General features: G+C 37.5%; 3 protein-coding genes across 5 annotated transcripts; 1 reads left to right on the forward strand and 2 right to left on the reverse strand.

The window, feature by feature from the left end:
- Positions 1–3,647: 3,647 nt before the first annotated feature.
- Positions 3,648–6,544, reverse strand: LOC144663333 (uncharacterized). The gene is made up of 4 exons (XM_078524229.1): positions 6,260–6,544; positions 5,108–5,234; positions 4,504–4,580; positions 3,648–4,254 (listed from the first exon to the last, which is right to left on the reverse strand). Exons 1-4 carry the CDS (start codon positions 6,542–6,544, stop codon positions 3,919–3,921), a joined length of 825 nt encoding a protein of 274 aa, XP_078380355.1. The 3' UTR covers positions 3,648–3,918.
- LOC144663335 (uncharacterized) lies at positions 6,048–11,451 on the forward strand. Of its 3 annotated transcripts, none has more exons than XM_078524231.1 (6): positions 6,048–6,356; positions 6,564–6,643; positions 9,317–9,379; positions 9,822–9,858; positions 10,214–10,246; positions 11,315–11,451. In XM_078524231.1, coding segments are annotated over exons 1-6 (333 nt in total). In that variant the 5' UTR covers positions 6,048–6,355; the 3' UTR covers positions 11,434–11,451. The 3 variants fall into 3 exon arrangements, with proteins under 3 accessions (XP_078380357.1, XP_078380358.1, XP_078380359.1); XM_078524232.1 differs by having other exon boundaries at positions 6,051–6,356; positions 6,542–6,643; XM_078524233.1 differs by lacking the exons at positions 6,048–6,356; positions 9,317–9,379 and having other exon boundaries at positions 6,514–6,643.
- LOC144663334 (uncharacterized) lies at positions 6,654–9,349 on the reverse strand. Its single transcript, XM_078524230.1, has 3 exons — positions 9,288–9,349; positions 7,977–8,018; positions 6,654–7,571 (listed from the first exon to the last, which is right to left on the reverse strand). Exons 2-3 carry the CDS (start codon positions 8,007–8,009, stop codon positions 7,245–7,247), a joined length of 360 nt encoding a protein of 119 aa, XP_078380356.1. The 5' UTR covers positions 8,010–8,018; positions 9,288–9,349; the 3' UTR covers positions 6,654–7,244.
- Positions 11,452–23,570: the final 12,119 nt, after the last annotated feature.

Consider the following 23,570-nt stretch of genomic DNA (forward strand, 5'->3'; position numbering starts at 1 on the left):
GCTTAACTGAGAATGGCTTTTTTGGACTCCGTAGAACCGCTTCTTGAGCACTGGCAGACGATTTTAATCGCCTCAGTCATTTTGCTGGCTGTTTATTACTTTGGGATCGTGCCCTATCAGACGCTGAAAGCTGCATATCCCACCGGTCCAACTCCTCTCAGATGGGTTGGTAACGTTACGTTACATATACGGGCGTGTTACATATACGGGCGTGTGACATATACGGGCGATTTCATAGATACATTTGGTCACGCATTTCACACTACTACCAGTCAGGATGTGACAGTTCTCGTGAACAGCACCCAGAAACAAAACTTAAATGGGTATATTAAGCGCCTACAAGACTGCATATTTCATTCAGTTATTTTCCTTAATTCGAACCTTCAAGGGAAATCGAAAAATGTTCGAGATTTCGGGAGTTCGAGTAACTCATTAGTAAGAATTTTGAAATGTTCGAGATAGCGGGATCGAGTTTGAGTTTCTGAGGGTTCGAGTTATCGGTATTCCATTGTATATTTAAGCCTCGTTCCGGCAGTTTATCGAAATCGTCCGCATTACCATCTCGTCCGCATTACCATCTCACCTTTCAGGACATGTAACATATACGGCCCCCTCAACATCTTTACCCTTTTACTGTCGGAAGATTTCTCTTTCGCTGGGATTCGACTGTCTGTAACTTAAAAATTATCTAAGTGGTTCTGATTTAACTAGAAAGGACTTTTGTGTCGTTTTTCAGGGAAGGTAAATTTACCTTTCAGGACATGTTACATATACGGGCGCGCTCAACATTTTTACCCTTAAACTGTCGGAAGATTTCTCTTTCGCTGGGATTCGACTGTCTGTAACTTAAAAATTATCTAAGTGGTTCTGATTTAACTAGAAAGGACTTTTGTATCCATTTTCAGGGAAGGTAAATTTACCTTTCAGGACATGTTACATATACGGGCGCGCTCAACATTTTTACCCCTTTACTGTCGGAAGATTTCTCTTTCGCTGGGATTCGACTGTCTGTAACTTAAAAATTATCTAAGTGGTTCTGATTTAACTAGAAAGGACTTTTGTGTCGTTTTTCAGGGAAGGTAAATTTACCTTTCAGGACATGTTACATATACGGGCGCGCTCATCATCTTTACCCTTTTACTGTCGGAAGATTTCTCTTTCGCTGCGATTCGACTGTCTGTAACTTAAAAATTAGCTAAATGATTCTGTTTTAACTAGAAAGGACTTTTTTGTCCATTTTCATGAAGGGTAAATTTACCTTTCAGGACATGTTACATATACGGGCGCGCTCAACATTTTTACCCGTGAGGTCATGACAGTTCCTTGCCTGAACTGAGCGAAAAACCACTTAGATGTAACTCTTGGTAAAAGAAAGATGACAAGAAACGAGCCAAGAACGCCAATGCGGAAGCGGCATATATCAAATTTCTACTACAGAGCGTCCGTGCTTATTATACACAAAGAGAAAATTTGTTTTTTGTAAATTCCGGAGAGTCGTTAAGAAGCGAAAGGAAAACTTCCGACAGCAAAAGTGTAAAGATATTGAGCGCCCTCGTATAATGTAACATGTCCTAAAGTGTCGATTTACCTTGCCTGAAAATAAACTCAAGTGACCGCTATAGTCAAAACAGGGAATTTCATTATGAAAGTGAGTGCTGAATAAAGGTGAATAAAACAGTGTTATATATACTGAATTGAACAGTCGACAGGTCTGGATAGTTTTGGAATTTGGGATGGTAGTGGTGTCCAAAGTAGGCCCTATAGCTCACGATTTGTAATAATTACTGCAGCAAGTGGTGTTGTAGAAAAATAGCCCATTCGTAAGGCTAACAAACCCCACACTGAAAAACTGCTTAAAGAGGCTTTTTGTTTGCTGGGTGAGGAAAGTGGTTGAAAAGAGATTTCCGCCTCATAAATTAACTTCTTTCATCGTGGACGCAGAGATATAATTTTTGTAGTAACGCTTTTGACAGGCCTACTCTTGAATCCAAAATGGCCGTAACTTTGGACGACTTAAGGCGACTTTGGGCGATTTCAGCTTATTTGGTCTAAAATAACGGGCGAGTTCGAGCGATTTTAGGCGATTTTGCGCGACTTTGGGCGATTTGGGGTTAGAGGGTAGGCCTAGGGCTACACTGGAACACAAATTTAAGCTTATTTTGACCAAAAAGACGGGCGATTTTGGGCTACTTTAGGCGACTTTGGGCGATTTTAGGCGAATTTGCGCGATTTAAGGCGACTTTGCGCGATTTTGGGGCCCAGATTAGGCCTTTTTGAGGCAATCAATTATCAACGGAGAATCACTCTCGCTCGCGTTATTATTTGTCGGTCAAGAAAGCTCGGCGTATTTGTTTCTTTAACTGGGAAGATGCTCACCGTTATTGACACCTTCGAAACCCTCGTAGAAGCGGAGATTTATTTCTTGTCGCTACGCTTCTGAAAAATCAACGATAAAATCCGCAGTTCAGTCTGCGCGTGTTTGTGAGCTCATTGTGAGCTAAATAAAGTATTGTATTGTAAAGTATTGTATTGTACAAGAAAAATTCGCTCGCCGTGAAAATTGTAGCAAGCATAGATACTCGGTGCATCATACCTACCTAAATCACATTATTTTTCTTTGAGTACAGAGGGTTTTTTTTTTACTGATAGCCGTGAAAAGTTTCCTAAACCTTGTAGAAGCGGAGCCTTAATTCTTGTTGCGACGCTTCGACAGTAAAGGTGTAAAGATGTTGAGCGCGCCCGTATATGTAACATGTCTTAAACGGTAAACTTGCCCTGCCTGAAAATAGACTCAAGTGTCCGTTACAGTTAAAACAGAATCATTTAGCTAATTTTTAAGTTAAAGACAGTCGAAACTCAGCGAAAAAGAAATCTTCCGACAGTAATAGGGTAAAGATGTTGAGCGCGCCCGTATATGTAACATGTCCTGAAAGGTAAATTTACCTCGCCTGAAAATAGACTCAAGTGTCCGTTCTAGTTAAAACAGAATCATTTAGCAAGTTTTTAAGTTACAGACAGTCGAATATCAGCGAAAGAGAATCCTTAAAAACGAAACAATCAGTAAAAGTGTTGAGTGCGCCCGTATATGTAACATGCCCTAAAACGGAAATTTACCTAGCCTGAAAATGAATTCAAGTGCCAGATACAGTTAAAACAGAATAATTATGGTAGCTTGTAGGTATTAAAAAGTTGTTACTCGACGAAAGGGAAATATTCCGACAGTAAAAGTGTGAAGTAAACTACATGTAGATCTGTCAGATTTTGTTTAATCATACTGTTTATAGAACTGTCACATCCTGACTGGTAGTAGTGTGAAATGCGTGACCAAAGGTATCTATGAAATCGCCCGTGTATGTCACACGCCCGTATATGTAACACGCCCGTATAGGTAACGTAACGTTACCAACCCCGGTCAAGTATTCAGCTATATCGACCGAAAACAACACTGAATTTCGCGCTAGATCGAGTGAGCGGAAAGGAACGCCTGGTAAATTAATGGTAAGCGAAATCTCATCAGGTTGGTCGCTATATTCGGAAAATCGCTTACCATTATGCAACGGTCACACCAACCGGATTTTTCTTACAAATGGTAAGCACCCCAGGTCGAAAATAACGAAAACAAACAAGGTAAGTGCAAATTTAATGCGTATAACAGCAGCTTAGTAAATTGTACTCACTTGGAATAATTCTACGGGAAGTCCACTTTAGGGTAGTCCATTTGATTAGTTCCTCATGTTTAATAGACCATGAATCGAACTGGGGCCAGTGAGCAGTTTTCTCCACCGCCAGTAGAAAGTTGGTAATTCTAAACCAGAGGCTAAACATTTAAAATTATTGTTTGATTTTAAATATGGTATTCGTTTTCGTGTGTTTAAATTTCGCGCGTATTACATTTCGCTATTATTTTGAAATCACGAATTAATTACCGAATACCTCACGAACTAACTTACTATATTTTACTGTTTTCTTTTTTGGGATGCACCCCATGCAATATTCTTCGACAAACACATAAAACATTTTTTGAGTTGTTTTGTACTCGATGTTGTAACTAAAATGCACAGACATCAGCATATACAATGCATCTTGAAACGATGCATCTCGCTCCAATTCTAGGAGTACCCTCCTATCTACAACAATAAAGAACTGGATGATGTCGTCGGCGGTGTCAACATGACACATTACCCAAGGCTGGCTTGTGTTGAAGGCCTTGGGCACTTTTCCCGCTGCAAATTTTCCCGGATCGCTTTCTGTGGTCTAGAAATATAATTTAGATGAAAAAGATTTAAGTGCACGAAAACCTACACAAGTGAAGTATGCTCACAGGTTCACAAATACAACATCAAGGTTACTCCATCATGTCAGACAAAAGTAAAGATAAAAAAAATTCTTCATCATTGATAACAGACATACTTTACATGTACAAATTATGTAACTGTTTATGATGTAAACAATCACCATGTACAATCATTATTATTAAGACCAAGTTGTATCTAAAAACTGTACCTTATCGATGAAGTAAATAATGGGTTCGCACCCAAACTGTTTGGTTAATGCCAATAAGGCTTTCCCATCATCATCATCTAGGAAATAAGTTACACCATTTTAATAATATCCATGTATTCTTACGTGCCCAAACTTATAGATGCTTTTCAATTGGCCTAACTCAAAGCAGCTTAAGGGACATTTTAAAGGGGGTCATTGATATGATAACAAAAAAGTGGACTTACAATAATAACTGAAATACCTCAAGTAGCTTCCAATCATAACAACTGTTTGGTGAGAGTGAGAGTCATAAACAGATGTCATTACCGGTAATTTCAAACTGAGAACACTTTAATAGTTACGTAACATGTAAATTGTGGAGTGGAAATCACAATACATCTGTATTAATTCTATGATGGCATGAACAAACCTACAAGCCAGCTGAGACTAAATACACATTTTGCTGTTTGCAGTTTAGTTTTCTAATACCTGAGTCTATTTTCCCTTGATGCAAGATAAACATTCTTCACATTGTTTTTATCAATTTTAATAGTAAGTGCACAAGTTGAAAAAAAATGAGTGTTCAAGAGAATGGCTAGAAGTACACTTTCATACATTAACTAACCTGGTGTGTCATTGTCATCATGATCTTCATCTGGTAACTTCATGATCAACCTCTCTTTAACAAATTTCCAGTTGGCTTGAAAATCTTTAATTGTAATGTTGGTGATCAGCTCCATCTCAACTTTTAACTGTCAACATATAAGCCAGGGCTGTCATTAAGTTTTTATGCAGCCGTAACATTGAAGTTATCACCTGTAGCATTTCGTTCTGAACGCAAGTGTAAGTAACCAAAATTGACATTTTCACCTGTACCATTGAGTGAGCTCAGCCGTAACAGGTGTTACGGGTTACGGCCCTTAATGACAGCCCTGTTAAGCAAGTGAAGCAATGAATCGTGATTTTAAGTGACACTGAGTCATATTGCAAACTGATTAATATATTTTTTCTACTTTCTACCATCGTTTACAGAATGTACTTATAAAAGATCCCAAGGTTTTAAAGGGGTTTATGTGTTCCAAATGCACAATTTGAGCTAATACCAGCATGTTGCATATGGAGGGGTATATATATGTGGGGACCCTGTACATCACAACACCGCCAAAAATAAATTAAAATTAAATTAAACAGAAACACCACACCAGCACAATAAGATTTGACCATGTCACCCCAATAGACCCAATAGTCATGTAGTCAAGTTGCCTATGAATGAAAATTGCCAGGAATTGGCATTTATAGTGTATAAATAAATAACTAAAGAATACTTTAATGTATTTTGTTACAAATTAAACATACGAAATATACTTCTACAAAGTAAGGATGGATTAACAAAGATATTAGAGTTAAATTCAGTTTCCTAACACCACTAATAATGATTTTGTTTTACCAAACAGTAACACTGTGCAACCTAAAACCAAAACAATGCACTGCATATAGGATTATTCACTGTACAACACTGCATTAAAACCACATGCCCCCTCACCCCCGCCATGTTTATGCGAAGTGCAGATTTTTTCTGGCTTGAAAAACATCTCACTTCAGTGAGCTTTGATTTGTGAAAAGTCTGACTCAAAATGTACGTGTTTTTAATTTGTGATGTGAAAAAGGAAAAGCAAGTCAATCATTAAGTAAGGTTTACCACCCCCCTTTACTGTGCTGCAATTTATCATGCATTCCTCTTATTCACAGTATACCAATAAAGGAAAATAGTACTTACTGCCAATTCGTTGTTCATAAATGGGTATTTTTCTACCACTAGCTTACTGGGATCAGCGTCTTCTATTCCCAAGATAAACTTCCTTCTTTCATTCAAAGTAAGTCCAATGATTTGCTTAATCGTTTCCATGTTTGCTTTACGCTTTTTCAGTTCTGTACTGAGAGTCTGGTAAAGCTTCTCATGATCTTTGGTGTCTGCCTGTGGCTGGATTTTGCCCGCCTTGCGCTTGTCCTTCGAAACATAATACCTTGTATTGTAAATCCTTTGCCGGATTAAAAACAGCATGGTTCCCTGTTTTGACAAGTGAGAACAAAGATGAGCACTCAGGAGAAGATGGGATGGTTGGAAAAATTATTCACCTACCTGCAACAATACCATGTATCGGTAAGTCATTAAAAAAAATTCCTCTTGTTAATTAATCTAAATATCAAAATGATTGTAAGATTTCTAATCTGTTTTTAAGTGCTTCTTTTTGCACTTAAAATGTGTTTAATTTTTGATTTAGGTAAGTTAAGTTTTGTAGCCATTACGCTCCCTGTTTTGAACTAAGGATCTTTAGGAACCACTTTCCAGGACTAGAAGTCTGAGGATGGTTACAAGTTCCTCCAAGGGCAGCTTAAGAAACTAAGGATGTAGCTATGACAGCTCTTCAACAAGCCCTGCTGGCTTTTCTGATCTTGGCAGCTCTAAAAGTTTACCCAAGTCTTCGTTCTCATGTGAATTTTTCAGCCGGATTTAAACCCGGTTAAATTAGCTGGCAGCCAGCCTTTAGCAGCGTTACTGAGAAAGCACGAACTTCTCACCATGAAAATTCCAAAAAATAGTACAATATGTTCTGTGTACCAGAATGGAGATTTGAAAACTTGCTCCAGGTTGTAGTGAAGTACATGTAATAGTATAAGCTTAAGTGCAATAATTACAATAAAGCTTATAATATTACTTTACAAATAATTATAATATTACTTTATAAATAATTATTGACTACTCAACAATGTATAAGCACAGAATTATACTTAACCCAGTACAAGAACTCTCTGTCATCATTATACAAAAATGATGGTGGCTTTGGGTCCTTCAACAACGGCACTTTGTCGCAAATCTTTCTTGCGGCTGCTGTCAGAGTTTTTACTGGGATCATGTTAGTAGAGCCATAGCAGGCTTGGAGGCAGGCCACACAGTCTCTTATGAACTTGTTGACCGTTTTATCACGTGGGCGGTCATCCAATAACATTTCCGGTGGAATTGGAAATTGGAAGTCTTTCATGCTTGTGTTGTCATGTGTTGTCTTAAGTATGGAGATACTGTCGTCTCCCTGCAAAGTATTTTTCATAATCATGTAAAAGAATTCCACTGAGAACCCTAGCTTGCTACTGGCTTTCACTGATATCTTTTTAAAACATTTAAAATCATTTAAGTGTGTTGCAGAAAACGTTTATTGACCAAGAATTAAGGTGGCATGTTAATGTCTTTAAAAGTTCCCATGTAGACAGTTTAAAGGCTTGAAGTATATTTAATCAGCATGTTTCTATGGATTTGTAAAAGTTTCGGTATAGTAAGGGTGTGTGTACTGAATGTGCTGGAATTAGGATTATAGTGCTAATTGTATTCATTTTCAACTTCCTATTTTCTTGACAAGAATTTCATTGTTGATTACAAGTGCCATATTGTTTTTTTGGAGAAAGTTTTAGGGTGACTATAGTATTATTCATTTTTTAACCTCTTCATCTGATGAGTCATCTGGGAAAGTCATCTTTTCCACCTGAAAACAAAAATATTGTCTTGTATTAAGGCTGTGAATAAACAGCTACTTTAATGTTGGTTTGTCATGTCACTGATACATATGTAGTCATGGCCTTCTCGTCAGTTTAGATCTACTGTTGTTGGTTGGGATTGGGATACCCGTTGCTGTTACATTTTTGGTATATTCTAAGAAAATAAAAATTAATTTACAGAGCCTTGTTATTAATCAATGAAAGATTGGCTTCAAATTTGTGATTAATTGAAAGAAACCTTTCCGTACTAACTAAGGGCGCGTTCGTTTGGGATCAATCAGGAATACGAATAATTGGAATAATGATTTGTTTATTCATTCCGGAATACTTGGATTACATTCTGGCTATTCTGCTCCCAGGAGCAGAATAGCCAAAATATATTCCGAAATATTCTTATTCCAGAATATTCCCAAACGAACGCACCCTAAAGAATACATACCGCAACCCATTACCCTTTAGAAAGGTTTATGTCACAAATAAACATTTTCTTTTTATTTAGCTTTTTTTATATGGCGTACGTGAATTAATGAACAACAACAGTTTGTAATTTTCTAATTATTGATATAGACTGTTGGGGGTATGGTACGTAATAAACAATACTCCAGAAATTAAATGTTGGAAAAGTAAGTGTGGTTCATTATTCTTTTGGCTTGCTTCAAATAATTATCTTATTATACCATGAACGTTGGCCCTATTCTCTTGGAGGAAAGTTAGGAATTTTGTCATTTAGTCACCACAGAAATTAATTTTTGTTAGCCAAACAGCTTCAAGTAGAAAATAATCATGACTTTAGATTGCAGGTGGAAGTACCTCGACTTCAGGATCATATGTTTCGTCAGAATCATATGTCTCATCTGAGTCGTAGTTCTCATCTAGCTCACTTGACAATTCAATTTCCTTGCACATCTTGATTTGTTCACAAACCCATGAATCATAATTAAAGGATTCACTGAATTCCTGTTAATTAAATGTAATATGTTTGAGTGCTGTTTTGGCATTACAATTTTCCTGGTAGACTTGATTGGTTTTGCTTGTGGTTAGTTCCACTCTGGCTTACTTAATTATGGTTAATAACTTCGGTTTGCTTGCAGTTAGTGCCACATTAGTTTGCTGGTGGTTGGCTTTTTTAGATTAGTAAAAGGCAACACTATTTTAAAATTATTAGTTACTCTAATTTAATATTTGACTCATTGACTTATAAAAACTTCACTCTCTACTTTATCATGTTAATTACAAAAATGCTAAGACTGCCATACCAATACACTTCCTGTTTTTTCACTGCCAGATGAATGAGCAGCAGCTGAGGTCAAACTACATGCACCCTGCAAAAGTGTTGAATATACCTGCAGTGAGTATAGCATTCCAGTTTATACTATATTGTGCAATGTTGGTTTTTTCATTGTTCAACAGCAGAAGTTATTGTTTTTTTACCTGATTCTGTAATTGGCCATTTTGAAGTTGCATAGGGAACTGGGTAGCCTCCCACACAGTCGTTCTTAGGGGCGATCACGTTACACTCCTCCCCACGAGTGTAACGCAATTGCCCCTAAGAACGACTGTGTAGAAGGCTAGGAACTGGGGCGAGTTTCAAATTGTAAGTAATCAATAATCTGACACCACCTTAGGAAAGATCTCGGTAGGATTGTTCATTTGACCAAGTTTGATGCCTCTAGAAGAACCTGTTTGGGTTAAATTATCTGAAAAACAATGAGTTCTTATACTTGCAGGTTTTTACTGTATCAACTGTACCTTGCTTGATTCTCCAGTAAGATGTCTTTCTTTTTCTACAGTCTTCACAGTTTGTTTTCCAGATTTCTATAAATCAAGGTAACAATAAATTCTATATTCAGTGTATATTATACAATTTATTTCTCACTGCTGATTTACATTAAGGGGTGCTTTATCACGTTTGAAACAGGAGGCAGTTCCAGTTTATTGGACTTAACTTAATAAAGCATGACTGAACTGCAAGGTCATTGAATGGCTTCAAAATCTCAGAGATAATTCTTTCATGTCTTTATCAGACATAAAGACATGCCTTAAACATTAATTTTCTTTTGTATTCCCTTCATTAATTATTAATGAGTTTTTTAAAATAATGATATTTTGAACAGATGTGATGTGGTGTGTTCAATTTGTACCTTGTTTGATTCAGCAGTTAATCGGTTTTCTTTTTCTACAGGCACCACGCAACGTTCTCCTGATTTCTGTAAAGGTGAGAATAATTATTAATTTTGCATTTTACAGTATAAGATATTTGTCATTGCTGGTTTGAGTGATAACAGTACTAGTGGTACTGTGCAACAAAGTTGCATTTGTCTTTGGTATTCTATCATAGCTACAGCACAAATAAATGGCTCACAAATATATTTTGGCATATCAGGTATTTCTTTCATTCTTTTTTATAAACAAGAAAATGACAATTAAAGGCTGCCATGCCATTATGTGAAGTGAAGAATTATCATTTCATGTTTATAAAAAAGTAAAATGTGCACTATTTCTGAAACTTTTTGTAACAATTTTTGATAGGTTTTTTGTAGATTTCACAGGACTTATATTTCTTGATTTAATGTCAAAGTAGTTTTGTCGACAAATCTCTGGTAAACAACTTACTTGGAGCTGCACCCCATCATCAGACCCCCATTGTAAGATTTCTGTTTTAAGGCAAAAAGGCTTTAAAGACTCTGTTTTTCTCCACTACAAATCTTTGTTAAAAAAATTTTAAAACAGAGAGGTTTAACCAATTGAGATAATGCATTTTCAACAAGGAACAACAATAAAATTCTTTTGACCATGACAATTAATTTGCATTTAAATGTTTTTGTTTTCTGCTCTTTTAAACCCTTTTCCCGATTTATCTCCATACATTTGAATACATTTTGTTTGAGGGACATTATTTAGAAGATCAAAACAAATTCCCATGAGAACCTTTTTTATTGCTCAATATACATGTAAATGTTGCTACCTTTGGTACCAGACCAGAAGTCATTTTGTTCACTATTTGAACTTTAATGGTTAGAAGGCAGTTTGGGGGTTTTCCTGGTATTTTTTTATGCCTAGCCATGATATAAGGCCAAGGACAGAAAGGTAAACACATGTACTTACCACATCTTCCAAAAAATCGGCAACTTTTTTTCTCAGCACAAATTCCTCGGGAAAGAGATCAAGAAGATCCGACCGTCTAAGCTGATAAAATGTATCCCCATCCATTTTACTTCCTGTAGCACCAGAAAATAGCATGAGTTGCTTTTCTTATCTTTCTCAATAATCTCTTGTTTTCCAGTAACTGAAAGGCATTACACCATGGAATACCAGGAGCAAGATTTTTCTCCATGCAAATTGAAATTCATTTTGATGTATTTGGCTTTGGTTTCTTTGTTTACCGGGCAAATTAGGAATTAAAGTTCTTCATATATGAAACATATTGTCTGACTTTTATTGAGGTAATGAATTCAATTGAGGTAATGAATTCAAACTTCACTACCCCTAAACTGCGAGCAGGCTCTCCATTCGAATGGCGCGATCCCGCGCGTGCCGAAGGCGCGAGTCGACTCTCTCGCGAGTGCCTTCGTCACTCTCGGGATTCACGTTGCTACCGAATAGAGAGCCTGCTTGCAGGCTACACTACCCCTTAATGCTTTCTAGTATCCCTTGCCATTTCAGCTTTGAATATCAGCTTGTTTAAATGCCCTGAGCACCTCTCAAAAACAGTTTAAACTTAGAACACCATCCCGCGAGCGTTCACGCGCGTTGATAATCGCGCAGCTGCACGTGCTAGCTGGCCAAGCGCGAAACTGTTTTCTCGGGAAGGATCAGAAGATAATTTTTCAAAGACATTCGCTTCTGTTAAAAAGCCACTTGTTCATCAAAGTCTTCAACATAGAATATTCCTGAATGTCACTGTAATGAACTTTCATACAATTCGCCGTACAATTTAAGTTATGTTCCCCATTTTGGATGACTAGCTAGAATGTGCAGCCATCGCCGGCAGACGTTTCGTTTCCATTATTGAAAAAAAACTCGCGAAAAGTTAATTGAAATTACCTTCGATAACATCGCAGATACTTTCTGGGAGGCCATTTAACTTTATCCACTTTATCAGGTCTTCGGAATCGTAGTTAGCGATATACGAAGCCATAATACACAGCAACACAATTTCTAGCAAACTTGCCATGAAACGGGGTAAAGTGAAAAAAGTTCTCAAACTCACCGTTCATTCAGGGAGGGCGCGTTAAAAACGCGTCAACCTGATTGGCCTATTTTCTTTGGCGGGTAACTGATGCAACTCTATTGGTCAACTGCTTACAATTCACGTGAGGATCACGTCAAAAGTCAAAAGCCTACAGGTTATTGGCTAATCATTTAAATTGACCTCGTGTCTTGTCATGAAAGACGTTTTGTTGAAATGAGCTACTTGGAGAAACTTGGAGCGTAATGGCGTGGAAATGTGTTCTCTGTGGTTTTGCATGCTTGATTTTTTCTCTGTTACTCTCTCACTACAATTCCACCCATGGAAGTGAGAAGTCGTTTACTGTAACTTGTAACATAAATGGTTGTGAAAAACGGTACAATAACGTCCAATCCTTTGTACGGCATGCCAAAGAAAGACATGCTGTTTTTCTGAGCTGCCGTGGGCCATATGAAACTGATGGACAGCCGGAATTCGAAGCAATTGAAGGTATTTTAGGTAAGTCTTTTGCATTTTTTCTTTAAAGAGTGGTAAAAATTTATAGTATTCAAAGATAGTTTCAGGTTTATCGAATTTTCTTATTGCAAAGGTACAAATGTGCCATATCTCTTGTGATGAGCGGCCATCACAGGAATCCATTTAATTGCTATTTGCCTGGACCCAGTTGTTCAAAGGGTGGATAACGCTATCCATCGGATAAATCGCTATCCATTAGATAACTCTTAACAAAACCTACTGCGCTATCCATCACAGATAGTGATTTATCCGCTGGATAGCGCTATCCACCCTTTAAACAACTGGGCCCTGGCTAATAGGATCTTAGAGGGGCTATTGCGAAACAGTTTAACTCGTTTCGCAAAAAAGCAAAAAAGTTATATCATTTAGTATTTCTATAGTATTACAGGGAAATCACAATCTCTCCCCCACACATGAATGCAAATAAAAAAATGTTGCAATTCTGCCTTGGAGACTCATGCGTTACTTCGTTACTCCTCCTATTGATTTTGCCCTTTTTGTTGAAAAAGATTACCCAATAGGCGATTTGCATGATGACATCATTTGACTACAACTACCAGAATCCTTCGCTGTTTCTTTTTGACATTCTAATTAGAGCAATTGTCTTTTAAACCCCACTGCGGATTCAAAATTTAAATGATAAAAGAAAAGCGAAATGAATTCTGGTAGTTGTAGTCAAATGACGACATCGTGCAAATGTGCTATACTGCGAAATAATCTGATTTTACCCGGTGCATGAACGGGCAATACCCCCTCCCAGCTCCACAATTTGGGCCTATTAAAATGGGTTTGAAAAGAAACTGGAAGATGCCAATTGTTGTCCAAACACGTTAATCCATATGTTTATTTATTAATCCATATGTTTATTTAAAATGCTTATGGATCGAGTATCACAATGTATTTACTATCAATAATGACCTCTAGAGAAGGGAGGTCGGCCATACCGGCCAAGTATAGTCTTCATTTGATCTCCTCTCCCGTGGGAGGGACATGGAAATTGTAAGAAATTCAACCCAAGACAATATCTTTAGATAAAAACTCGAAACTAGCCCTTAGTATTGATCGGACCACTGATTGCCTGCCATTTTGAAAAAGGTAAATAAGTTGAATAATTTACAAGTTATAGATCTGAAATTTTTTAAAAGAGAAAGAAAGTCTTGGATATTCCTGAATTTGAAGCGAAGAAGAGAAGAAGAGAAGTATAATTTATTTTTTAAAACAGTTAGCTTCGTTACTATACTCCAGTTCGACCCGGCTACGGCACTGAAACCTTCTCTATCTTTTCTGCCAAAGTAGAAAACGAGAATAGTCCAGACTCCAGACTCCAAACTGAAAATCTTACGAAGATGTAATTGTACTGAGCATAGTTAGTAGAGGAGAATAATTCATTACGTGGTCGTCCGATTTTGTTAATCACTCGCTTGCTTACAGATCGAATTGAACTCCACTCAGTACTATTACCATTATGAATTACACGCATGTCAAGTATACTGTCCAATTTGTGCTAAAATCGAGCTGCTGATTACCACAGGGGCGATCGGAATTTTGTTGTAGTTTTGAATAAGGGAGTACCATCGAGCGAGTAATTAAGAGCTTGGTCAATTTTAAAATTACGAGCACGAATACTCTCTGAATTGTACGACACGATGCCCAATTCCTAATTCATGGTATCAATAACAAAACTTCAGGTCAGAATTCTATGAAAACCTTTTTCTGTTTCAAAAAGTCAAAAGGTAAATTCAACAAACAGTAGAAAAAGAGCAAGAGAGAACCCATTCAAATGCACAGATGACCAATTAAAATTCTTCGTTAGTTTTTTCAGGCTTTCTCTTCACAACTGCGTAAGTTGTGTTAATAACTACAAGGATCTTTTCTTTATTTATTCTTCATCTGCAGTTCAAATCATTTATATGATTTTACATTTTTTTCATTATTTCACCTTCATCTTTCTCAATTGGTTAGAGCATTGCACCGGAATCGCAGAGATTAGGGTCACTAACTTCCTTTAAAATATGGAAATAAATACAAAGAGCGCGCATGCGCAGGACGCGTACTTTATTATTAGACACTTGAAATAGTACAGCAATGTGATGAAAGTGGGCGCAAAGAAACAATAAGATTCTAGAAATTTCTAACTGTTTTTCATTAAAAACGAAATGAACCGAAACAAGAGAAAATAATAAAAATATTTTCTCTTGACCGAAAGTACTAGGGAGGCGTTTATCACTAAAGCACTAAGAGGCGGCTACAGGAACAGAAATGAATAAATGTAAATAATAATTTAGTGGTATATAATTAATCATGAAATAAACTTTTTTTTTTCTGCATTAATCAAGAATGTGAAGAAGACGATTTGATTGACGACATTCCCGAAAGTAGCATTAATGACGATAGTGAAGATGACTTCTTGTTAGCGGATGACACTATCGAAGATGAAGATCCCGAGAACGCAGTTGAGGAAATTGGAGCTATAGAGGGGCCTTACTTACCAAAGTTTTGTTCAAAATCAAAGAAGAAAACAAACTTACACAAAAAAGTCTGCAGAAAATAGCCATCGCTACTAAACAACTTTTTCAAGGTTCTATCCAAAGAATAAAGAGGAAAGCAGAAGACTGTTTAGCTGAAGCGGGGATAGACAGCGGCGACATTCCCGGTTTTCAGGACTCGTTCCAAGACGAAATGGATGAATACAATGACTTCGAACATGGAGACTTTCCATAAGAGGGGCGATTGCGACATTCCATTTGTTGTAAGTATTTCTGTGATTTTTTGCGGCACAAATTACGTAAAAAACTTCCTGAGGTTTAAACAATGCCACGAAGCCCTTGTGCTCTTATATTAGATAATATAGTCACCCGAAGTTATAGACTATGTATGTTTTCATTGTCTCTTCTAAAGAGCAAACAGTTTCCGAGTGCAAAGCCGCTCATTTTGGGACACCGCTTATATAAATTTGTCCAAACGTCGTGACATGTTTAGACCCTTCGCACACGAAATCCCCTTCTTGGGATTTTTATCAAGTGAAGCGGACGAAGGTTGGTGGGTTATTTAAACAAATAATGTACCACAGGTGAAATTCCCAATTTGACAAACTCGTTGATACTAATAATAATCATAATGATAATGACAGTGACGATAATCCATAGATTTTGGAAAACAAGGCGGTAAATTACATTAAACTCAACTATCCTTACAATACTGTGTTTAATTTATTTTTCAAGGAACCTCAAAAGGTGGTACTCGGAAGTCGAAATGTGTTTCGAAAACGTGGGAATAAGAGGCCGATAGTCTCGGTTGAAGACTGCTTATACTACATCCCATTAATTCAAAGTATACAAGTACAACTGTCTTCGCCTCGTATACTGGCAATGGTTTTTTAAGTGGCCCGTTATTGTCAAGCAGCGCCAATGTCTTAAGAGACTTTTGCGACGGCACTTTCTGGCAAAACCACGCCCTATTTAGCAATGATGAAACGGCTCTAAAGATTTTATTGTATTATGACGACGTCAACCTCTGTAATCCTTTGACCAACAAAGTTCATAAGATAACATTGTTCTACTACCAACTTGCAAACATTAACATTGAGTACCGTTCCAAGCTAAATGCAATTCACTTGTTGGGGGTGTGCAAGACTTGTGACTTAAAGAAGCATGGAATTACTAAAGCCTTTAAGCCCCTAGTTGAAGAACTCAAAATTCTAGGTTCGCGCAGAGGATATCGATTTCGAATCTTCGATGGAGAAATAGTTTTGCGAGGAGCCCTTCTTGGGGTTTTAGCAGATACCCCTGCAAGTAATTTGGGTGCAGGCTTCAAGGAAAGTGTAGGAGGAGCCCGGAGAAAGTGCCGTCATTGTATGACAGATTATGAAAAAATGCAAGAGTTCTTCACAGAGGAAGACTTTACATTAAGAAACGCTGAAGACCACGAAGAACACCTTAAATTGGTAGAGAATGCACCTACAAAATTTCTTAAGGAGTACTATTCAAAACTGTTTGGTGTGAACGAAAGATCTGGTTTGGAAGATGCGCCGTATTTCGATGTCTGTAATCAATTTCCGCAGGATATAATGCATGTTTTCCTTGAAGGCATCCTGGCTTATGAAATAAAGTACTTACTGAGATTTCACATTAGTGAAAACAGGGACTTTACATTAGATGAACTCAACAACGCTATTCAAAATTTTCCCTATGGCTACAGCCAGTTGAAAGACAGGCCATGTATTATCAAACTTACGGACCTGGAGCGTCAAAGTTCGAGTAACTTAGGACAGGGGGCAGCAAATATGTGGCTGTTAGTGCAAGTGCTACCATTTATTGTGCGAAAATTTGTATCTACTAACTCGGAACATTGGAGGTGCCTTTCGTCCCTTCTGCAGCTTATGTCCATTGCCTTTTCCTCGACTATTTCTTTGGAGACGGTAGTTTATTTAAAACACATCATCAAGGAACACTTGGAACTATTTAAAAGGGTATATCCAGACGCACCGATCATACCAAAACAGCATTATCTCGTCCATCTCCCGAGCCAAATGTTTAAATTTGGACCTTTAATCAGGAGTTGGTGCATGCGGTTCGAAGGAAAGCATGCATATTTTAAGGACCTTGCAAAGAAAATTAAAAACTTCAAGAACATTGCATTCTCACTTGCCCAAAAATACCAGAAAATGGCTTGTGCGGAACAGATTTCAGTGGACGGAAGAAGAAATAACAACCCATTATTCTCAAATGAAGTACTGTTCGGTAAAACGAAGAAGTTAACGGGCCTGGATTTGGAATCAGCAAGAAGAGCGATTGCCCCATTTTACCCAGTAGGCATGCATGCAGAGATAACTCTCTGCAACTCCATCACTTTAAACGGAACAAGGTACGTCCCTGGATTAAAAAATGTTATCCACACTGGTTACTCGCCAAATGGACTGCCTGAGTTTGGGAAACTGGTTAAGATATGGTATATCTCAAATGAAGCTATCTTTTTCGCATCACAAGTCCTGGAGTCCACAGGATACTGCGAAGAACTGAATGCTGTGGAGGTGGAAGAGCCAGCCCTTCCACAAGGCCTTGAGATTAGTCGCCCTGGTGTTCTTCCATCATTCCAAGTGTTTCACTTGTATAGTGACGATGAAGGGACAATGTACATTCCTTTTAAGCAATATATCTTCGATAACGAGTAACTTGTTGCCAGCCAACCTTAGTAAATGATGCAGCAGCTTCAGGTCTGCAAAGCGTAACAAACCTTCAGTTAGTGAATTTCATTGGTACAAACATATTCTTGAAGAGTAATTTCTTAGATATTGATTTTATAAAATTAAACGCTATAAAGTTTGGACGTTTCGATTTATCGGAGGTCATTTTCAAGTGGGAGTAACATATAAAATTAGCATAAATATATTAAAATAGCAGAAAGGCAAAAATGTCATGAACGCTGAAAATGCGATAAAATGTGTAAAAATAAGTAACAAAATATTTATGAAGTTAAAACGTTAAAAAGACTTAAAAATACGGAAATAATGAAAGTAATTAAAAACCGACCTAAACAAATAATTTCGCGCGGATGGAATCGCATTGTTTGTTTAGAGTTGGTTTCAGTTTTTTGACAAAAAAACCTTTCAATAATAAGGCAGTCAAACTTGCCCTGACACTTTTTTTAAAATTTTAAAAAAATGCACGATGTCATCTGGAACCATTTTGATTGGGTCTTGTATCTTAATTTCTTGTTGTTCTTAGAGGCGTTCCCCACGTTCACACTCTTAGTGAAATAGTTTCCACGTAGAAGAGAGCTTGAAAGCACGGTTAAACGTGGTGTTCAACAGTGACCGTTTATATCTTTAATCCACATGGCTATGATAATGTAACAATAGCCCGGTGTCCGTAGGCCTTTGGTACACCTTTGTGTCCAAATGGTATCAATTTCTGATGATATCCATTCCCAGAAAGGGGAGTCTGCCATTTTCTTCAAGTTCCATTGTGACTGCCTTATATTTGAAATGTTTTTTTTTTTTAGCAAAGAACTGAAACTAACTCTAAACAAGCAATGCGATTCCATCCGCTTTGTTTAGGTCGGTTTTTAATGACTTGTTTCCGTAGTTGTCTCTTGAACATTTTAACATAATAAATATTTTGTCACATATTTTTACATATTTTATCACATTTCAGCGTTCGTGACATTTTTGCCTTTCTACTATTTAAATATATATACGCTAATTTTATATGTTACTCCAACTTGAAAATGACCTGAGGACGAAACGTCCTAACTTTATAGCGTTGAATTTTATTACAAACACATTGTTGTTCTTTTGTTGTTATTCCGTTGGAAACATTCGCACGATTTTAAAATGTAGGCTTTATCTCACGTTTATTATCGCAAAAACTTTGTAAAGCCAAGGTGTTTCTGAAATTTAATCAAGTTCAGACTGTTCAATATAGGGCCACTCTGGATCACTGCAATTGAGTTGAGAAGTATTTATACAGCCATTTTTTCAACACAAGCCATGTTTCCGTTTGACTACACCAGCTTTACAGCATTTGATTGTATATATGCTTTTACCCTTAATAACGGTTTTAGGAGAAAGTAAAAATAAAGCCCAGATTGGATGATTTATAAATAAATTGATTGATTGATGTATGGAATGATTGGCTGGTTGGTTGGTTTATTTCATTGGATATTTTCCGGAATTACAATGATAAAGGCTTGGTTACCAACGTCGGCATGAGCCCTATCACGAGAGAGTCGAAAGGTAAGCCCGAGATTTAAATTTGATGTTTTGTATTAGTTTCGTTAAATTAAGAAATTATTTTATTGTTTTAAAAAGGTAAAGTTCTTGAATTAAGCTTTTTGATGGCTTACTTTAAGAACCCTGCTTTCCTTGAAATCAGTACTTGAAAGTAAGTAGACATTCTTTTAAATCAAGAACAGCTACCTCAATTTAAGAAAGAACTTCTTAAAATAAGAAATCGTCATAACTTCAAATAAGAACTTATTTCTTAATTTCAAAACGCAGGTTTAAGAGTGGCAAGATACGCAGATTTATGCGATACTTGCGAAGTCAATTATTAAAAGCATTATTTTAAGTATACGAGCCAGTTAAAAGTTCAACTTACCCGTAAAACAAACTTCTTTTGGTTAAGTTTCAAACTGATGCGTAAATTTCGTCTGGAGACAGCATATACAGCGATAATCTCTCAACATTTTGACCCTCCACATAACGGCCATCTTGATTTGTGTGGACACAAACAAGCGAACGACATTATCATTTCAACCAAAATTAGTTGCGATCCCAAACGAAGTTCTCTTACTTCAGCTTGAATTACTCTTCTCGTCGAAGCATTTGCTGTAACTTTTTGGGATATCTGCGCGGAATCCTTTCCGTTCAAAGTTGAAGTTATTAAAATAACACCACCAAAAACAGCTTCCCGCGTCGCAATCACAATTTTGAATTTATCTCGGAGATATTTCGGGCATGCGCAGACAATAGTCTCCTTTGCTGGTAACATCTTGCACACTCGGCAAATGTCTCTATTCTGATTGGTTGATAAACAGCAGCACCGCGCACTTACAGTCCTTACGTGCAGAGCTGAACGGTTTTATTTGCGGCATTTCTATACTGAAATAGTTGCAGATACAGTTGTTTTTTCTCTCTCCTCCGTAGAGGCCTTTGTTTCATTTTTCATACTAGAAAATGGAGAGAGGTGAAAAGTAAACACGCGGTGCCTGGAGAGAGAAAAACGAAAGCTCGGGGGTGAGCGGGGACACTATTTTTCGTTTTTTTGTAGAGGCGAGATTTTGGTTTGCAAATCTGACGCGTAGAACTAGCGCGGGCGGTTTTGGCATCATTTGGTTGCTTGCCGTTCATCAACGAACTCAATCAATCAAGCAGCTTCGTCTCCAGGAACGAGTTTTCAGTTGAAATGGCGGTCTCATCTTAAAAGCGGAGTAGAACCTGGGATCGAGGTTGTCGAGCAAGCAGTTGCCCCTCTATATATAGCTTGTGAAAAGAAATACAGTCTTATTAAAGTCGCTGATCTTTCCTTGTGAAGGATTGTGTAGGACCCCTCCCCCCCCCCCCTCCCCCCCGACATTGTTTTTGCGACTGAGTTTTGTTTTGACACAGGCTTAGGGCCTCTTTACATGAAAGCCGAGTTGAGTTTCATCCCGGGGTGAATTTCGTCCCGGGATGAAAAAAATTTCATTTTAGGGCCTCTTTACATGAGAGTTTTCGTCCCGGGATGACTTTCGTCCCGGGATGAATTCATCTCGGTGTCTGGTCATTTTCTTGTTGCTGTTTACATGATGATACATGATTTCGTCCCGGGATGAACTCATCCCACTCATCCCGGGACGATTTCATCCCGGGATGAAACACCGAGTTGAAATGTCATCCCGGGATGAAACGTGACGAAAAACGTCATGTAAACAGTCTTTCCGGGATGAAATATAAAGTAATGTAAGCACGGGCGAGATGAATTCAACTCGGGCGGGACGACTTACGTCCCAGCATCCCGGGATGAACACGCTCATGTAAAATGAAAATTTTTTCATCCCGGGACGAAATTCACCCCGGGATGAAACTCAACTCGGCTTTCATGTAAAGAGGCCCTTAATGAGCGTGTTCATCCCGGGATGCTGGGACGTAAGTCGTCCCGCCCGAGTTGAATTCATCTCGCCCGTGCTTACATTACTTTATATTTCATCCCGGAAAGACTGTTTACATGATGTTTTTCGTCACGTTTCATCCCGGGATGACATTTCAACTCGGTGTTTCATCCCGGGATGAAATCGTCCCGGGATGAGTTCAAGTATCATCATGTAAACAGCAACAAGAAAATGACCAGACACCGAGATGAATTCATCCCGGGACGAAAGTCATCCCGGGACGAAAACTCTCATGTAAAGAGGCCCTTAGCTTCTGGGTCAGGTTATGTTTCTTTAGTATATAAAAATCTTGAGATATCACACCAATCGTTAAAAACTAAAATAGAATGTTAAAAATTCCAGTAGAATGTTAAAAACTAAACAACGCTAACACAATAATTCCACAAAGCTTAGTGCTATGTTTTACTTCTCGATGCATGTTTCTTTATTGCTTGGATTTGATGATTTCAGTTATTATACCTCCACCCTCTTGAACGTTGATAAAGAACTACGAAACCACCAATTTAATATCCTGTTGAAAATGCTTTGCAGTAATTAGTTCTAAAACAAACAAACGCCTTGAGTCAACATACCTTTTAAGCTCGTTTTCTCGATTCTCTTTCCTTTGTCAGAATGCCAAGCAATTGCAAGAAATTTTCAGGAAACATTCTCTCCTTGCGATAATCATATAAATTCCCAAGTTTTGTTTCACAGTTGAAATCTTTCTTTTATGACATAATAATAGCAGAATCGAAATATTTTGTTTTAGTCGATCTCGCTGAGAATGTTGGAACAAGCGTTAATACCCTTCAGTTGGCACGAAACATATCGTGTAATGTACTTGTAAATTAAAGTACTTGCCTCTTTGACTAGTGAATCTGATTTTTTTTTTTTACATTTCGAAAAAAATTGGGTCGGTCGGGCGATGGGAAACGAAACATTTTATTGGGATGGCCAAACATGTTTTTGTGCCCATTAATGGTCGTACTTTCAATTTTAATAAGCGAGCAATTAATTTGACCATAGAGCTGCTTCTTTGGGCTAAACAGTAAATGCTGTTTCGTTCTTTCGCTCTAAATTCAAACTGTGGCCTACGTATTCGATTTCATGAGATGCGATTTCATCTCGGAGCGAAATACATGATGCCAGATCCCAGAACGAAAATTTTATTCCGGAATGAAAACTGGAATAAACTCATTCAGGAATGACTTGACTTTCTTTTTCGTATCAGTGCTTGATGGGCTTAGCCCCAAAATAGCTGTCTGATCTGATCAAGAGATATGTCCCGAGACGCGATCTACGTTCCATGAATGACCATCGCTTGGGTGACGTTAATTACAATTTGCGCAACTACGGATTTCGAGCATTTTCTGTAGCCTCGCCGCATCTCTGGAATGCATTCCTTTAGACACTCGATCATGCAATGACGTTTCAGAGTTTAAGCGCAAACTTAAGACACATCTTTTTAGGAAAGCTTTTAGTTAGATCTTTTTATAATTTAGTGTATTTTTACAATTAACTTAGGCGAATTAGCTAGTCTTTTTATTCTTTTTATTTACCTTATTGTTACCTATTTTCGCGGGACCTTAATTTCGCGAAAATGAGATGGGCATATTTCGCGGTACTTAAATTTCGCGATTTCGCCAAAAAAAAACGTTTAAAGGAAATAAATTTCGCAACTGATTTTAATTTTCCAAAGCAATAGTTTGCAATGACACTTAACAAAACCATACTACAAAACGAAACTTTAAATAGTTTGACTTGTAACAAAGTAGAGCAAGTTTGACGACTGTACCAAGATAACTCTGTAGCAAACTGACCTTATCGTTGATTAATTATTACAAACTATATAGAAGGGCTGATTAAAGTTCGCGTCGTTATTTTTCGCGAGAACCTTTTTTTCGAAATATTTTGAAAATCGCGAAAATTAAGTCCCGCGAAATTAAGTAACAATAAGGTAGTCTTTTATTGATTGCCCACTACATACGTACATACAACCTTTATTTATACACGATCATCATTAAAAGAGGATCTGAAGGGGGTACCTCGATAACACTTTTTTGGCTATGTTACATGAAACGGTTAAATTTTAGGCATTTTACCACTAACAGTAAAATATTCACTATAACAGTAAATTCGTATGCAGAAGGAAACAATAACGGCTCCAAAAAGGCCAATATGATTTAGTTTAGTATATTAAGAAGTT

Source organism: Oculina patagonica, chromosome 8 (assembly GCF_052425735.1).
Source record: "Oculina patagonica isolate OP01 chromosome 8, crgOcupat, whole genome shotgun sequence".
NCBI classification, from domain to species: Eukaryota; Metazoa; Cnidaria; class Anthozoa; order Scleractinia; family Oculinidae; genus Oculina; species Oculina patagonica.

Bases quoted from the DNA above. Each gene is read 5' to 3' on its own strand.
- LOC144663335 (XM_078524231.1), top strand. The intron at 6,644-9,316 runs GTAAGTCATTAA...TTTCACTGCCAG, and splicing joins TGCAACAATACCATGTATCG to ATGAATGAGCAGCAGCTGAG. The intron at 9,859-10,213 runs GTAACAATAAAT...CTTTTTCTACAG, and splicing joins CCAGATTTCTATAAATCAAG to GCACCACGCAACGTTCTCCT.
- LOC144663334 (XM_078524230.1), bottom strand. From the start codon at position 8,009: ATGACTTTCCCAGATGACTCATCAGATGAAGAG. The intron at 7,572-7,976 runs GTTAAAAAATGA...AATACTTTGCAG, and splicing joins ATGACTCATCAGATGAAGAG to GGAGACGACAGTATCTCCAT.
- LOC144663333 (XM_078524229.1), bottom strand. From the start codon at position 6,544: ATGCTGTTTTTAATCCGGCAAAGGATTTACAATACAAGGTATTATGTT. The intron at 4,581-5,107 runs GTTAGTTAATGT...CTTATTTCCTAG, and splicing joins TGATGACAATGACACACCAG to ATGATGATGATGGGAAAGCC. The intron at 4,255-4,503 runs GTACAGTTTTTA...TTATATTTCTAG, and splicing joins TTATTTACTTCATCGATAAG to ACCACAGAAAGCGATCCGGG.